This window comes from Panthera leo, chromosome C2, assembly GCF_018350215.1.
Source record: "Panthera leo isolate Ple1 chromosome C2, P.leo_Ple1_pat1.1, whole genome shotgun sequence".
In the NCBI taxonomy this organism is placed as follows: Eukaryota; Metazoa; Chordata; class Mammalia; order Carnivora; family Felidae; genus Panthera; species Panthera leo.
Window position 1 is genome coordinate 124,519,072 of NC_056687.1, and position 17,611 is coordinate 124,536,682.

At 46.7% G+C, this 17,611-nt stretch overlaps 1 protein-coding gene across 6 annotated transcripts in view; it reads right to left on the minus strand.

The window, feature by feature from the left end:
- MRAS (muscle RAS oncogene homolog) overlaps positions 1 to 17,611 on the minus strand; it is a 55,999-nt gene that overhangs the window by 22,137 nt on the left and 16,251 nt on the right. For 3 of the 6 annotated variants that reach the window (XM_042954407.1, XM_042954406.1, XM_042954408.1), the window contains one exon: positions 8,369 to 8,579. In XM_042954407.1, coding sequence (XP_042810341.1) covers positions 8,369 to 8,561 — 193 coding nt within the window. In that variant the 5' untranslated portion in view covers positions 8,562 to 8,579. Of the gene's footprint in view, positions 1 to 8,368; positions 8,580 to 17,611 lie in introns of those variants that run through there. The other 3 variants (XM_042954409.1, XM_042954410.1, XM_042954411.1) reach the window with 2 other exon arrangements.

Below are 17,611 nucleotides of genomic sequence, written 5' to 3' on the forward strand. Positions count from 1 at the left end.
AGCTGTGCTCACCGGCTTGGTGGAGACATTAACCTCAATTTAGCAGAACTGTTGCAAGGATGAAATAAAACAATCCCTGCAAAGTCCTTAACACAGGCTCTGGCCTTCCAGAAAAGTCTAGTCAGGAGTAACTGCTCCTACTGCAGTGAAGCAAAAGGAGCCACTGTGAAAGAGGGTTTGGCTTCAGTGCACCAGGAGGCACTTCCCTGAGCACCTTGGAGATCAGTAAGCCCCACGTTACTGGAAGCATTCAAACAGTGATGGCTGACGGAACCAGAATAAAGAGTCAGGCAGAGGCCTGCAGGGCTGGATTTCATAATCTGAGGCCATGTTCCCTCATAAAGAAAAAGAGGGAAATTCCTCCCACATCACTGCCAGCAGGAAAAGAGGAGGATGGGTGGAAAGGTGGAACGACAGGCCAGCTCTGGCTGTACCCCACTTTTAGTTGGGGGGCCACGGGGCGGTGCTTACTCTGAAGCTCTAGCTCAGAAAAATACACTCAATAAATGTTCCTTTTCCTCTCGCTGCCCTTCCAATGTCCTCCTTCCCTCCTCCTCCCCAGAAAGAATGTGGATTCAAGCTTCAGGGAAAAGCCAGGTCCAGGCTGCTCCGAGAAGACAACAGCACTTGTGTCTGAGGTTTGGGCAGAAGCCAGGGTGGAAACATCCCAGCTTCTGAGGGTGCAGGAAAAGGGCTGGAGCTTTCACTCTGCAAAGACCAAGCTGTCAATGGGGACACAGGGGGCCAGGGCGGCTGCAGAGCTGGGCCCAGGAGCCCATAGTGGGAAGAGGTGTTGGGAGAGTTAGGGCCACTGCTGTTCTCCATTGGTGGAAGAAAGATGCAAGGCTGGGAAGAGGGTGGGACTGGGAACCATACAGGTGAGAAGCCCAGCGACACCCATCCCCGTTGTAGGTAGGATTGCGGAGGATGCGGTCAATACCCTTCCCTGCAGGGCCAAGGTTTAGGCGCAAACAGGACAGGAAGGGGGATGTGCTCGGCAGAGGTATGACGCCCTGGGCCTGCTCTGCCTCTAGCTTGACTTAGGCAAGTCACTTCTCCGTCTGCACCAGTTTCCTTAGGTATATAGTGAGGGGGGTGATACCATAGAGTTCAGGAGCCTGCCAGCCCTAGCCTAACAGAAAAAAATAGGCTCACAAGAACTCCAAGACAAAACAACTGGAAGCACGGACTGCAACAGATATCTGTATGCTCGTGTGCACAGCAGCATTATTCACAAGATCCATGAAATGGAAAGAGTCCCAGGGTCCGCTGCTGCACAAATGGGTAAACAAAATGTGGTATATACATACGGTGGGATATCATTCAGTCTTAAAAGAGATGAAATCCTGACACATGTTACACATGGGTGGATGGACCTTGAAGACATTGCGCTAAGTTAAATAAGCCAGTCACAAAGGAACCAATGCTGTATGAGTCCACATACATATATGAGGTACTCAGAGTAGTCAAATTCAAAGAGACAGGACATAGAATGGTGCTTCCAGGGGCCGGGGGAAGGGGAGTAGGAGTTATTGTTTGCTGGGTGCAGAGTATCAGTTGGACATGAGTATGTCTGCGGAGGGATGGTGGTGACGGCTGCACAATAACATGCATGGACTTAAGGCCACAGACCTATACACTTAAAAACAGTTACAATGTTAAGATTTATGTATATTTCACCACAATAAAATCATACGTACATACAGATGTACATACATACATACATACATACAAAACCTCAAGGCTCTGCCCAAGGCTTGGTTCTTCCTGATTCATGAAACCTGAGAACTGGGATATGGTGAGTCCTGTAGCTGAAAGCCAGGGTGAGGGGGGGGACCAAAGTCAAGGACCAGGAGAGAAGGCTGGAGAGCCGGGAGAGGTGGGCACCGGGCAGCGAGGAGACGTTCCCAGAACTGGGCTGTAACAATGACAGGTGAGGTCAGGGTCCCATAGGACCTGTGGGAAAGAACCCAGAGCAGGCTTGCTCCAAAGCCTAGTAGTCCTAGACACTGGGGACCCCAGCTGCTGGCCCCTGAGGTCAGCTGTCTCCTGTGTCTTAGATTCTGAGAGAACCAGGGCAATGAGGTCCCTTGAAAGAGAGCAAGAAACAAGTCTATAAGTAAGCAGAAGCCTCTGAGAATCCTGTGTGGCAACCAGAGAAGGCTTTTTGAGCAAGCCTGGGAAGAACAGCTGGCCCTCTGAAGGGCCTTGGGCAAATTGTAAGCAGGACAGGCGAATACGTCTGTTGACCTGATAATCCAGGCCATGCTCCCCTCTTCCCAGGATTTCAATGTCCATTCCCAGAGGCCCAGGGATCAGCTTGTGAGGTGGGAGAGGATTTTCCCACCCAATCAGACTAACAGAGAATCCAGGAGACAAAGGGGAGTTCAAGCCATTGCTAGCTGTGTGAATCTTGCTGTGCTTTATTTTTAGGGAGATAACAACAGTAGCTAGCACAGTACTGTTGTATTAAAACAGAGCGTACGCAACGTGCTTGGCATGAAGCTTGCACATAGTAATTGCTCAGTAAAGATCATTACTGCCCTCATAATCCTCCCCCTCCTCCTCCTCCTCCTCATCAAGCTGCCATGTTTTTGCTCTTTTTGAATTTGGAAGAAGAGCAAACCCCAGAATTCAGAGCCCTTGGAAGGCTTCCCAGGCTTAGCACTGCGCCCCCCAGGATGGTATGGCCTCCAGCGAAGCAGGAGGTCAGGACTCTGGATGCCCGAGTAAAGTCCTGACCATCCCAGGGCTGCAATCCACCCTAGAGGAATCTAGCTTCAGAAGGGGTCAGAGTTACACTCAAGCGTAAATATAACCAGCCTTTGATTAAAACTCCCAAAACATGGGGCAGGTATCTTTTTAAATGCCAGACTAATTAATATTTAAAAGGAATGTTTTAAGCCTTTCTTTTCTTTTAACATTTATTCAGTTTTGAGAGACAGACAGTGAGTGGGGGAGGGGCAGAGGGTGAGGGAGACACAGAATCCAAAGCAGGCTCCAGGCTCTGAGCTGTCAGCACAGAGTCTGATGCGGGGCTTGAACTCACAAACCATGAGATCATGACCTGAGCTGAAGTCAGCTGCTTAACCAACGGAGCCACCCAGGTGCCCTGACCTGCCTTTCTTAATACAAGACTTAACTCAGTGGAGAAATGTAGCAATCTAGCATCTGTGCCTGAGGATGTCCTGGGTGGGCAATGCCCTGAATTAGGCTGGGTTCAGGGGGCAGGTTGAGAGGCACAGCATCCCAGGGGAGCCCAGGAGATTCAGAACACAAGCTTTGCAAATTTGTGCTTATAAAGTAGTGCTGTGGCCATGCTTCCCTTTTCCCTGCTGCTGCTGAAATAATAAATATTTTTATTGTGATAATAAACATTATCACAAAATCTTCCTAAAAATCACCCTTGGGAACTTTTTTTCCCTCAGAGACGAATCTAATACCCAAAGTTACTTTAAGAAAAAGTTAGAGCAGTCAATACGGCTGTATAGAGAACTAATATTCATTAAGTCCCAATTATGCACCAAGCAATGATGTTGCTCTCTTACATGTATTATGCCATGTTTTTCGGGATGTTTTCTGTGGAAATAGTCCAGAATGATGTGCTAACAGCGGTCCTTTGGGAAACCCTAAGGACAACCTATCCTACCAATACATTCCCAATATTATGTGTGTATATTGAAGAGTCTCTTAAGTCCCACAGTAAAGAAACTGCTTATAGTTCTTTAACTCCGTATATCCCAAAATGCGGCATATAGTCGAATGGGTGACGCATGAGATGATTTTTAGCAGGTGCATAAATGTAAGTTTTAACTTTTAGTGGTTATAGATATTTATTATATAACACAGCTAGCACTTCACACCTGTGACTGCACATATTCTGTTCAGGACTTAGTCATACATTCATTTCACACACATTTACTGAGGACGTACGATGAGCCAAGCAGTCGTCTAGACACCGAGAATATAGCAGTAAATAAAGTCTCCACTCTCAAAAATTTATATTTTATCGGGAAGCAATAAAAACTCAAGTAAATATAGGGAGCAAATATATGTTTACCAGTAAAAGGTAGAATAAAGAAAAAGAGTTAACAAGGAGACAGAATGACAGGGGTGGGGTGGCTGCTGGTGCAGATGGTCTGGTCAGGGAAGACTTCTTAGGTAAACTTAACATTTGAGTGGAGACCTACACAAAGGTGAGAATGTATTGCTGAAGGAAGAACGTTCTAGACAGAATACCAAATGCAGAGTCCCAGAGGCGGGAATGTGCTTGGTTCCTGGGGAACGATTCAGTTTCAGGACTACAGCCAAAGCCCTGAAGGTGGTTTTTAAAACTATGATATAATTCAAATACCATAATATTCACCCTTCCTAAGAAAAAAAATTTTTAACGTTTATTCATTTTTGAGAGGCACAGAGTGAGTGGGGGAGGGGCAGAGAGGGGGAGACACAGAATCCCAAGCAGGCTCCAGGTGCTGAGCTGTCAGCACAGAGCCCGAGGCCGGGCTCGAACTCACTGATGGCGAGATCGTGACCTGAGCCGAAGCTGGACGCTTAACCGCTTAACCGACTGAGCCACCCAGGTGCCCCTCGCCCTTCTTAAAGTACACATTTCAGTATACACACAAAGCTGTCACATTTTTTTTTTTAAGTGGTGATTCAGGGGGTGCCTGGGTGGCTCAGTCAGTTAAGCATCCAACTCTTGGTTTGGCTCAGGTCATGATCTCATGGTTTGTGAGTTCAAGACCCACATCAGGCTCTGTGCTGACAGCATGGAGCCTGCTTGGGATCCTCCCTCTCCCTTTCTCTGCCCCTCCCCTGCTTGCACTTGCTTGCTCTCTCTCTCTCTCTCTCTAAATCAATAAATAAACTTTAAAAATTAAAAAAAAAAATTTTAAATGAAGTGATGATTTGGTTCTGGTTCCAGCCAAGATGGAGTAACAAGGACCAGATTTATCATCTCACTTGAAACAACCAAAGACCAAACGACATAACAGACATTCATAGAACGTTCCACCCAACAACGGCAGAATACTCATTCTTTTCATGTGCACATGGAACATTTACCAGAGAGAACATACCCTGGGTCATAAAATAAGCCTCCATAAGTGTTAAATAATTTAAATCATACATTTTATGTTCTCTGACACAGTGAAATTAAAATAGAAGCCAGTAACAGAAGGATCTCTGGAAAATTCCTAAATACTTTAAAGCTAAATATTTCTAAATAACCAATGGGTCAAAGAAAATCTCAGAAGGGAAATAGGAAAGTATTCTGAACAGAATGAAAATGAAAACACAGTGTATTAGAATGTGTGGGATGCTGCTAACCAAGTAGTTTGGGGGAATTTATAGCACCAAATGAAGATCTTGGAAAAGAAGAAATGTTCAAATCTATCACACAAGCTTTCACTTTAAAAAATTAGAGAAAGAAGAACAAATTAGGCAGACAAAAGGAAATAATAAAGCTAAGAGTGGAAATCAATGGAACCAAATGGGAAAAGTCAATGGACTCAAGAGGTGGTTCTTTTGTGAAAATCAATGATATCAATAAATCTCTAGACTGTTTAGGGAAAAAGGAGAAGACACAAATTAAAAACATCAGGAATGAGAGGGGAAACATCACTCTGGATTCTACCGACATTAACAGGAGAATAAGAGAATATCATGAACAACTTTACGCCAATAAATTTGGTAACTCTGATGAACTGAACAACTTTTTTAAAGACACCAACTACCAAAACTCACTGAAGAAACAAATAACCTGAATATCCCTATATTTACTAAAGGAATTGAATTTGTAGTTAAAAAATCTTCCAACAAAGAAAACTCCGGCCCCAGAGTGCCTCGTAGGTGTATTCAACTAAATATTTAAGGAAGAAATAATACCAATTTTGTTCAAACCCCTCCAGAAAATTGAAGAAGAGAGCATATTTCTCAATGCATTCTATAAAGCTAGCATTACTAGGCATGACAAGAAAACCACAGGCCAGTATAGCTCTCAAGAACATACACACAAAAATTCTAAACAAAATTTTAGCAAGTCAAAGCCAACATTACATAAAAGAAGAAAGCATCATGACCAAGTGGGATTTATCCCAGGGAGACAATGTTGGTTTAACATTATAAAAATTAACATAATTTGCCAAAATGACACACTAAAAATGAAATACCATATGAGTATCTAAGTAGACATAGAAAAGCATTTGACAAAAATCCAATATCCATACCTCATAAAAATTCTCAGGAAACTAGTAATGGGAAGTTCTTCAACCTGATAAAGGGAATTGATAAAAAACCTACAGCTAACATCCTATTTATTGCTGAAAGACTGAAACCTTTCTCCTTAAGATCAAGAACAGGACAAGTATGTTTTTAGTCAGTGAAATCAGGCAAGGAAAAGAAACAGAAGCCATCCAGTTTGGAAAGGCAGAAGTAAAACTGTCTTTACTCGCAGACATGACCATCTCTGCAGAAAGCCCAAAGGAATCTACAAAAAAGCCACCAGAACTAATAAGTGAATTTAGCAAAGTTGCAGGTTACAGTTAATACACAAAATGCAACTGCATTACTACATATTAGCAACAAACAAGCGACAACTGCAATAAAAAAATATCATTTATAATACAGATTGTAGATATAAATCTGACAAAATAGGTAAAAGACCTATGCAATCAATTCTGTAAAACAACTGATGAGAGAATTAAAGAAGACTTAGGGGTGCCTGGATGGCTTGGTCAATTGAGCTTGAGTGTCTGACACTTGATTTCGGCTCAGGTCACAATCCCTGGGTTGTTGGATCGAGACCGAGTCAGGCTCCATGCTGAGCCTGCTTGGGATTCTTTCTCTCTCCCCTTCTACCCCTCTCCCCTACTCACACTCACGCGCTCTCTCTCTCTCTCTCTCTCTCATAAAAAATAAATAAAAAAAAAAGAAAGAAGACCTAAATAAATGGAGAAATACTGCATTCATGGGTTGAAAGGTTCAACATTATGAGGATGTCAATTCTTCTCAAATGTGCAGATCTTTAGATTCAACACAATCTCAATCAAAATCTAGAATTTTAGAATTTAACTGGTTCTTAAATTCATATGGAAATGCAAAGGACCTAGACTGGCCAAAGCAACTTTGAAAAAGAACAAACTTGGGGACTTAACAATACATGATTTTAAGACTTGTTATCAGTCTACAGTTATCAAGACAGTGTGGTATTGGTGATAAGATAGACGGATAGGTCAAACAAACAGAATATATGGGCAACTAATTTTCATCAAAGGTACAAAGGCAATTCAGTGGTGAAAGAAGAAACTTTTCAACAAATAGCCCTGGAACACCTGCATCTCCATATACCAAAAAAACAAAAAAACAAACCCCCAACCCCCCCCCCCAAAAAAAAAACAATTTTGTTCCATACCTCACACCATATACAAAAATTAAGTCAAGGTAGATCCTAATGCTAAATACAGAACCTAAAGCCATTAAACTGCTAGAAGAAAACATAGGAAGAAAACCTTTGTGACCTTGGGTTAGGCAAATACTTTAGACAGGACCAGAAGCACAATCCATAAAAGAACAAGCTGATAAACTGGACTTCATCAAAATTAGAAGCTCTAGTCTTTGAAAGACACTGTTAAGAGAATGAAAAGCATGTCACAGACTGGAAGAAAATACTTGCAAATCACATATCTGATAGTGCATCCCAGGGGCTTTCAAAGCTCACTTCCTACAATTACAGTCTATCCTTAATGGCTCTTTGTTTAAAAGAGAGACTCAGTACGAAGTCATAACCAGTAAGAATCTGGAGCAGCGGTTCTCTACTTTAAGCATCACCTGGAGGGTTTGTTAAAACACGGATTCCTGGGCTCCACCCTCAGAATTTGAACCAGTAGAGCCTGAGGGTTTTCATTTCTGGGAAGCTCCCTGGTAATCTTAGGCTGCTGGCCTGGATACCACAATTTGAGAATTGCTAATCTAGACCAATTTAGACTACACTAGAAACAATGTCAAATGCAAGATTTCCCCCCTCTCAAAGGGAAATAAACTTTGCTCGCTAAAAAACAGTTTGTCTCTTCCCCATTTTTTTAGGAGCCAGAGACATCTGTAAATGTTAATCAGAGCTTCAGATCAGCAAGAAATAACAAACATGACATCACTGGGTTGGCACGATGCTAGCCTCTTTGTTGAATACGCATTTTGGTTGCCACAAAGCTATTCAGAATTCACCCTGGAAAACATACACGGCCTGACACCAACCATCCCATAATGACAACGTGGAAGACACTATCCGCCCCAGGGAAGTTGGTCAACTTCCTCTGACCCTCCGAGTCACATGCCCCACCCCCATGCAGGGCTACTATCCATGTCTCACCGTCCAGGATGGCCCATTGATTGTCAATCTCCGTATGTTTCAGGTAGGAGTCTTCGATGGTTGGGTCGTAGTCAGGCACAAAGATCTTCTGGAAAAACTGGATGGTGAGGGCGCTCTTGCCCACACCCCCATCTCCCACCACCACCAGCTTGTACGTGGGGAGGTTGTCACTGGGGACGGCACTGGTTGCCATGTTTCTGATAGGTCAGACCTGGGGAGGCAAGACATGTGTAATGAGGCAGGAGGCTTTTTCCTTTCTGACCTTGAGTGGAAAATATTCACGAGTTTTCCTCCCTCCTTATAGAGTAGTAAATACTCCCAATTATATGTTTATTCAATCATCTATTGAATATCAACTATGTGCCATACCTGGTCTTGCAGACGTAGCACTACTAGATGCCATGAGGTCTTTAACGAGTAAAGCCAAAAAAGCCATGTTAAAGAAGCTTTTCCATCACTAAAGTCTGCCCTAGTCATGTACAGGTGAACATGTGCGTGCCAGTCTGAGCAGGGATGGCACAGAGGTTCACCTTTTACATCAACTCTAGTCACAGGACTGCTGTGCTTAAGGATTTGAGGCCCCCCAAACTACGGAAAGGACGGGCATAGCAGCCTAGTACCTCCCCCCACCCCCCGCTCTTAGAATTTAGTGATCCTGGCTCCTTTCTCTCAGTCTCCTTGCCCATGGTCATGCAGAAAGTTGTGCTGGTGGGGCACCTGGGTGGCTCAGTTGATTGAGCATCTGACTCTTGATTTTGGCTCAGGTCATGATCCCAGGGTCATGGGATTGAGCCCCGCACTGGGCTCCACACTGAGCATGAAGCCTGCTTGGGATTTTCTCTCTCCCTCCCTCTCTCAAAATAAAAACAAAACAAAACAAAACAAAACAAAACAAAACAAAAATCTCTCTCTCTCTCTCTCCCCCCCTCTGCCTCTCTTCCCGGCTTGTGCGCGCGCTCTCTCTCTCTCAAAAAAAAAAAAAAAAAGTTGTGCTAGAATCTCGTGGCATCTGGTCAACCTGTTTTAGTTGGGAGGGGGGGGTGGAGAATGATGTCACGTCTAGCGAAGGCAGTGGTTCTCAAGCAGGGGCAGTTTTGTCCCTGGGGGACATCTACAATGTCTGGAGATAATTCTGGCTTATTAGTGGGTGTTACTGGCATCTAGTGAGCGGAGGCCAAGGCTGCGGCTACACATCCTCCTACAACGCACAGGACAGCCCCCCACAATAAAGAATTATCCATCCTGCGATGTCAGTAGTGCTAAGGCCGAGAAACCTTGAGCTAAGGAGACCAGGCAGGAGCCAGAAATGTGGCGCCAGGATTCCAAAGAACAACTGAGCCTTAACAGATAAGGAATGACTGTGAAGAGGTGACGGCAGAGGAGTGAAGAGTCATCTTTGGAAACAGTGTCATAGAGAGACAAGGAGGAGAGGGAGGCAGGGAGCATGGAAGGAGCCCTCAGCCAAGGGTGGTTGCCAGAGACTTAAGCCGCTACCTGCGGACGCGCCAGGGGGCCAGGGAGAAGCAATACCACCTCCCGTTCTGGCAATCCTAGGCAGCACGGAGACAGACCTGGTGCCAGGGGAGCACAAGCTTGATCCTGCCTCAGTGTACCAGCAAAGCAACAATCTCTGCGCAACTGGGAGGCAGAAAGGCACGGTGGAACATGTGACAGGGACACTGAAGGGTGAGGGGACAATGGACTGGGAGTCCCATGTGCATTGCTGCTTGTTGGGAAGGCCGTGCAGAGCCATCATTTCCTTACCTATCAGATTAAAGGGCTGGATTTTTTCCAGTTATTTGCAGCTCTAAAAGAGTCCTCAATTCTAGATTTCAATACAAAAGGTGTTAGACACAAATGTAGGTTATGTGGCCACACTGATTCGCGTGGGGCTACAGGAGAGAGTGATTGCATAACCTTGTGCAGTTACGGAAGCTTGGTGTTGACATTTAGGATTTCTCTGCAGTGACAGGAAGTACAGGCGCTTTTATACCCTGCGGGTGGCGTATACATCTGTCCTAACCGGACTGAGAACACACTCGCATCAATATATCAAAATGTAAAATGACATACCTTCTCTTGGAGCTATATGATATATGAGAACTTATGCTAAGGAGATAATCAGATGAGTGAACGAAGATGTTAGGAAGCGGGGCAAATATGGAAATGACTTAAATGCTGCGGGGGGTGGGGGGAAGTTAAAGAAAACATTTATCTACACAATGCAATACTATGTAGCCATCAAAAAGGCTGACGGTCGCTAACCTAGAAAAAGTTTATATTAGGTATGAAAAAAAAAAAACCCAAACAGCGGCGAAACAACACATACGTATGATTGCACGTCCATGAAGTCACCCATCTATGAATCTGTATGTCTAGATGTGGTTCTAGGCAGAGAGAAGACTGGCAGATTTGGGGGCACCTGCTCAATTTTCAACTGGCTACAACAAGCTAGTATTATATATGTATCCTGGGAAAGCTTAACAACATTAAAATATTCCCACCCGTAGGACTAAAAGGTACAGCACAGGGAATAGAGTAGATGGTATTGCAACAGTGTTGTGTGGGACCCATGGCAGCTACACCTGTGGTGATGACATAATGTACAGAGTTGGTGAATCACCATGTTGTACACCTGAAACCAATATAACGTTGTGTGTCAACTATCCTCAAAGAAACAAAGTTTTTAAATGTTCCCACCAAATAAAAGGTTCAGGCTACCTGAAAATGTAGGACTCTGTGTCCTTCCAGGGGGGGATTTAAGTAAGCTCCTTTGGTGCAGGATATCAGGTCCATTTGGTGCTGCACCTCCCTAAGCGGGATAAAGGTGGGGACACATTGAGGCCTTGGGGAACTGAGTTCTCCCACATGACGAGATGACGATCCAAGGGGCTGCAGGACAGTTGGAAGAAAACAGGGCTAGCTCTCTCTCTCCTTTGCCTCTCAGGTTTTGAGGAGTGAGATGTTGGTGTGGTCCCCTCACTGTCCTTCCCTACCCGTCGTCTTGGCCGTGGGTGGACAAGGACACTGGGCCAGGGTGACCATATTTGCCTGTGAAAGAGGCTCTTTTTAAAGCTCCTTCCATTCTCTGCTGGCAACGACATGAATAAAAAGTACTCAGTGGGTGGAAAGGTATCAAGAAAGAAAATTCTTCCTCTTGACTTTCTTCTCAAAATAAAACAAGATAAGAAATACACTAGTAAGTATGATAGAGGACACGAACTGAATCTTTGAGGTGGTGCTCAGACCACCCACAGGAGAATCACCTGGGGACCTGCTTGCCAAGCAAGGCAGCTGGTAGGAAACGGTCAGCTGAAGGGCTCCTTCCTTTCACAGAGTCCTGCACTCAGGGGTTGAGCTCCCAGGAGACCACAGGCAGCCAACTCGGGGTTCCCTCCCAACTAAGACTCAATGGAAGCAGGTCAGAATGCACAGTTAGCACAAAACTTGGACCGGATCCCTTGTGGTGAAAAACCCTTTAGCACTGTTCATAGCTGATGGGCCAAGTTCCGGCTCCTTCACTGACATTCAAGGCTGGCACTGGTTGCCACTGCTGACCTCTCCAGCGGTAGCTATGCCACAACCTCTCATACTCTACTCTCTCTTTCTCTCAACCAGCTTTGTGCTCACCCAGTGTGCTCTATGGTCACACGGAGTCCTCTGCAGATACCCAGGGCCCCCTCGGGGAGCACATACCTCTTCACAGGTCAGGCCTGGGCCCAGGAATCCCCTCCTATGGGAGGCATCACCTTCTAGTTTGTGCCCTGTAATTCCCTGTGCAGAGGATGCTTGAAATCTACACTTAAATGCGCACAAAAGGCAAGGACTGCAACTTGTCCCTCTCTGTATCACCAAAGCCTAGCAGAGCATCAACAAGGATGTAAGTCTAGCTGAAGGAATTAGAGGCTCAATGCCAGCATTTCCAAACAACTATCAGACCACCTACTGGCCACAGCATTGGCCCTGACCATGCACGGGGCTAAGGGGCAACCCTCCCAGCCAGGAGTTAGGACTGTCTCCCTCCTTCTACCAGGTCAGACCAATCACACAAAAAAGCCCTTCTGAAAGCAAGTGTGGGCCCAGGAAGGAAAGAAGGTGTTGCAGGGGCATGAGAGTGAGTCCAGAACTCCCCCTCCCCCAATTCTAAAGGCTCTTCTCCTGATGGGCATGTTTTTCCAGCCTTCAACCTCCCCCAAAATAATCCCTGACTAAATGATGTCCTTGTAAGTGCATGCACCACACTCCTACAAAATAAGCTGGACTCGAGTGGTGAAGAGAAAGACTTTTTTTAAAAGTCACCACAAGCTATGACGAACATCGGTTGGTGGTTAAGAAGCAAAATGCTTACATTCACAAGACCCCCCCCCTCCAGCCTGTTTGACTAGAAGATCAGAGCTCTTTTTAGATCTTTTTAGATTAGAGATGATCCTAGAATGTCAGTTCTTTACCTTTTGTAGATCATGGATGGCCCCTCTGAGGTGGGAAGGTAGTGTAAGGTGGACCTAGGGTCTCTCTCTAAAGCTCCTCCACCAGTTTTCTATGCTGGATACTCTCCTACTGACCAGGTAAGGGACCTTGGGCAAGTTACTGTTCACAGCCTCAGTTTCCTATTTTGTAAGATGGGATGGGTTAGAAAATTACTTTGAAATCATCGGAAAATACTTTGCAAGATTGCTCTAAGCATGAAATTAAAATTATGAAATGTTCCCAGCTTAGAGAAGGTGCTTAAATGTTTGTTCTTGCACCTTCTTGACTTTGTTCCCAGGAGAGATTCCCTCAGTCTCTCTTCCCTCCCCCTCTCACTTTGTCCACTCAGAGGCTCCCCCATCAGAGCCCTGCTGCCATCTCAGCTCCGCCGGAGGCCTGTGTGGGATCGTCACCCATCATTTAGAACATTGTTTCCATGGGAAATGGCTCTGAGGTTCTAGGCAGCCCCCTCCACTCAGAAACCAACTTTTGGAACAGCAGCCACTTGGGCGGGCGTTGGCGGCTGAGCACTGGTTCTCATGGCAACCACTGCTCCTACAGCCCCTCCCAGTCCACGGGCAACCCAAACCTTCGCTCATACTGGAAACTTCTTCCTAAAAGACAGTAGTGCTGCCTGGACAATTTTAATAACACGTATACAAAAACTTTGGGCATCTTTAACCAGAGAAATAAGCTTTTTTTGGCTGCTGTCTTTGGCTTCCTTTCTCTCTCAGGGTTAGCACCATCTTGCAAGGTTTGAAGTTGTTTCATGAATGGCAGATTCGTCTCCCCACGTAGCTCAGAAGCTCCACCGGGACAAAAGCCACATCTCCTTATTCCGTTGCCTTTTACGGGGCCAGGCAGGGCCCGAAACACAGGAGGCTCAAGGTCTATTCACTGACTGACTGCTGGATACTGCCCCAGTGAAGCCTTCTACCCACCCAGCTCTCCCTTAGGCCAAGAAGCAGGGGTGATGCTCCCAGGAGGTGGGGGGCTAGGTAGACAGACAACCCCACAATAACCTCTTCACCCAGCAAATTTCAAAGTGTGCATGGAGGGTTCTAAGAACTCCTGGGGACAGTCTTGTACAAAGCCTCCCTTGGTTCTCAGGGGGACACTAGGGGCAGGGATGTCATTAACAGCCTATGACTACAGTCAGGTAACTTGAGTTCTTTTTTTATGTTTGCTTATTTATTATTTTTGAGAGAGAGAGAAAGAGAGAGCACAAGCAGGGGAGGGGCAGAGAGAGACACACAATAGGAAGCAAGCTCTAGGCTCTGAGCTGTTAGAACAGAGCTGGACACGGGGCTCAAACTCATGAACTGTGAGATCAGGACCTGAGCTGAAGTCAGACACTTAAATGGCCGACCGAGCCACCCAGGCATCCCCAGGCAGCTTGAGTTCTATTTGTGTCTCTGATATGGACTCCCTGTGTGACCTGAAACAAGTTTCTTAACTTCCAGGAGCCTGTCTGCCCACCTATAAAACAGGAGAACAGGACGCTCCTGTGAGGCCCCTGTGAAAAAGACCAAGGGGCCCTCAGCAAGGGCATATTTGTACTGACAGGTGAAGTGGTTGGACCCCTGGTCTCCCTCCAACCTGGTAGACCCCTGTGGTTTGGACCACTTGCCTGCCGCATCCACAGCCCTAAGAGCGCCTGCACTGCACAGGGCCACTGGAGGACCCAATACAGTAGCCAATGTAAATGCCTGGGTAACAGAGGGCTCCAGCAGCCCCCAAAATGGCTGTGTCCAGTGGCTAGGATCCTTTACCAAGTCTGTTGCATTCTCCCAGATTGCCAGTTTCTAGGGCTTCTACAGGGCTTTTTCCCCAAAAGAATAGCCCAACACATTCCCCGTTTTTTAAGTGGGCGCACAAAAAAGAGGTAGCCTGGGGGCGCCTGGGTGGCCCAGTCAGTTAGGCGTCCGACTCTCGATTCCAGCTCTGGTTATGATCCCACGGTTCATGAGTTCAAGCTCCACGTCAGCCTCTGCGCTGACAGCTTAGAGCCTGCTTGGGATACTCTCTCTCTCCCTCTCGCTCTCTTTGTCCCCTCCCCCACTCATGCTCACTCGCCCTCTCTCTCTCTCAAAATAAATAAACTAAACAAACAAAGAAACAAAAAGAAATAGCTTGCCTTGCAAACATTGTCAAGGGGTCCACAGGCTCCCTGGCCTCTCTGTGCACCCCATCCCCATAGCCAGCACCACTTCCAAAGCAATGCCATACAGTCCTGGCCAGAACAACTGATGCCCAGGAGAGACTCCATCGCAATTACACTCCCCACCATTCAGTGGGCAGCTGCGGTGGACTGGCCGGACACCAAAGGTCATGCTGGGAACCGTCACACCATACTGCCTTCAATTCCTTGGGTGATTAGTTTTATAGCATCACAGCATTTCTTTGACTGTCATGGTGACTTCACTAACCCACAGGGCACTCTTCATCCTTGTCCGTAGCTTCCTTGGCTACACGACTAAAGGACCACAGATTCTTGGAGCTGGGGCAGTGGCCAACACAGAGCCTCTGCAAAGATGCTGCTAACTTTATTGAAAGTTTAGTTTTCATTGCTTTTTGCCTCTCTACTTCTACACTAAACATTTTAAAGATCCCCCCCTCGGGGCGCCTGGGTGGCGCAGTCGGTTAAGCGTCCGACTTCAGCCAGGTCACGATCTCGCGGTCCGTGAGTTCGAGCCCCGCGTCAGGCTCTGGGCTGATGGCTCGGAGCCTGGAGCCTGTTTCCGATTCTGTGTCTCCCTCTCTCTCTGCCCCTCCCCCGTTCATGCTCTGTCTCTCTCTGTCCCAAAAATAAAAAATAAAAAACGTTGAAAAAAAAAAAAAAAAAAAAAAAAAAAAAAAAAAAAAAGATCCCCCCCTCTCCCCGCGCCGAAGAACCTTATCAGTTGAACTGCAAGTCATCTGATAAATAAAGCTAGAAGAGGGGGAACATTTACTATTAATGGAGCTGCTGTGAGAGCGAATGGACTTTCCATCCCATTGAGCTGAATCAGCTCTGGGAAGTTAATCTCATCTCCATGATGTCTGGGTGTGCCCAGCTCAGGGGGATGAGGACAGGCTGGGGGGAGTGACCCCACCCGTGTGGAGGAAATGGCTCTGCATTCCAGGAGCTGCCCTTCCCTTCTGCACAATTCCCAGAAATGGGCAGCTTCCCCAGGGCTGCTGCCTTGCAGGCTGAGCATAAATGGTGTGCCGTCCCACCAGGGGTCTAGGCCATTGGTGTATCCCTTAGGACTTCACTCTCCTCTCCCTCAGACCTTGCTCCAGCCTGTTGTCTCACATGGCTGCTAATCCCAGCCCAGCCATGTCACTGCACTACTCACCCCTCCAGGAAGCCAGTGCATTCAGCTCACTCCAGTATTACGACTTAACCACCCATCCAACCATGTGCATAATTTTGTGCGATAAAGGACCTTAAATACCACTGGCTTTTAGATGGTGAGTATGTGGCGCAGGGGCCATTCCTCCTGTCCCCAGAGCCACGCAGGCATCATAATTGACCACTGTCCTCTTCTGGCTCAGTCGTGAACCCTTTTTGATGCAGCACCTTGGCAGCCAGAACCAGGTGACTGATCCAGAGAGGAAACTTGTTTGCCACCCCAGATCTAACCCACCACTCTTCCGATTCCCTCCAAAACGTATCACGTACCGGCCGTCCTGTTCTGGGTGGGGGCGCGCAGGACCTTTAGGGGGAACCTGCCTGGTTGTCTCTGGAAAATTCTATTACCCAAGTCTTGTGCTAATACATCAGCCCCTGCTTTTCTACCCCATCAGATCCAAACTCCTCTGCCGGGACCACACCTGGACTGCTGGCAGAGATGGTCAGATAGGGATCCAGAGATCCAGGCAAAGGCCAATGTTTGAAGTAAGCCAGGGGAGGGATGCAGTGCCCTTGGCCGTACTCATGACCCCCAAGTCCCATATGCTTCCTTGTATCACTGCTCATACTTGTGTCTTACCCACTAGCCCGAGAGTGACTCCTGACAAGGCCTAGAGCTGAGCCACTTATGACCCAGCAGTGTAAGTCCCAGAGTAGGTGTGTAGAAATACCTACTGTAATAATTACAAGAGTGGTCAATGCTAAAAACAACTAACGATTAATTAATTAATTAATTAATGTAAGTGATGTGTCTGATGCTGTTGGAAGATTTTACCACGTTAGCTCATTTAATTCTCACAACAGCCCTATACGGAATGACTCTGATTATCCCCATTTTATAGTTGAAGAAACTGAAGTACAACAAAGTAAAATAACTTTTCTGAGGTCATCCAGCTAGAAAGGGGCAGTGCTAGGCTCTGAAACCACACAGTATGGCTCCAGAGCCCGTGGCCAGTCCATCATCCTAGGCATTTGTTCATGGCTGGCAAAATGGTGAGTGGGTACAAGGTCAGGCCAGGCCAGAGGCAGCAGATCCAGGAGTGCTGGGAAGAGGTCAGCAGTGAGCCGGAAGAGTGATGTCTGAGTCAGAGAGGCCTCCAAGGCCACATCCCTGCTCCTGTGGGGGAGGTGGCCGAGCAGGTCAGGGCCCAAGAGGCACCCAGGGCAGATACTAGTCACAAGGAACAGGCACGCCCCCACTCCCAACTGGGACAAAGTATGCCAAACAGTGTCCGGCCACATGCTCCTTCCATCAGGACCAGGGAGGAGGCTGGGGGATCAGGCAGCTAACCCTGTGGGAGCACCAGGTAGCTTTGAGACCCATTTTCCAGCACTTCTGTCTGGGCCCCTCTCCACTGTGCTGGTCGCTGCCTTAGGCC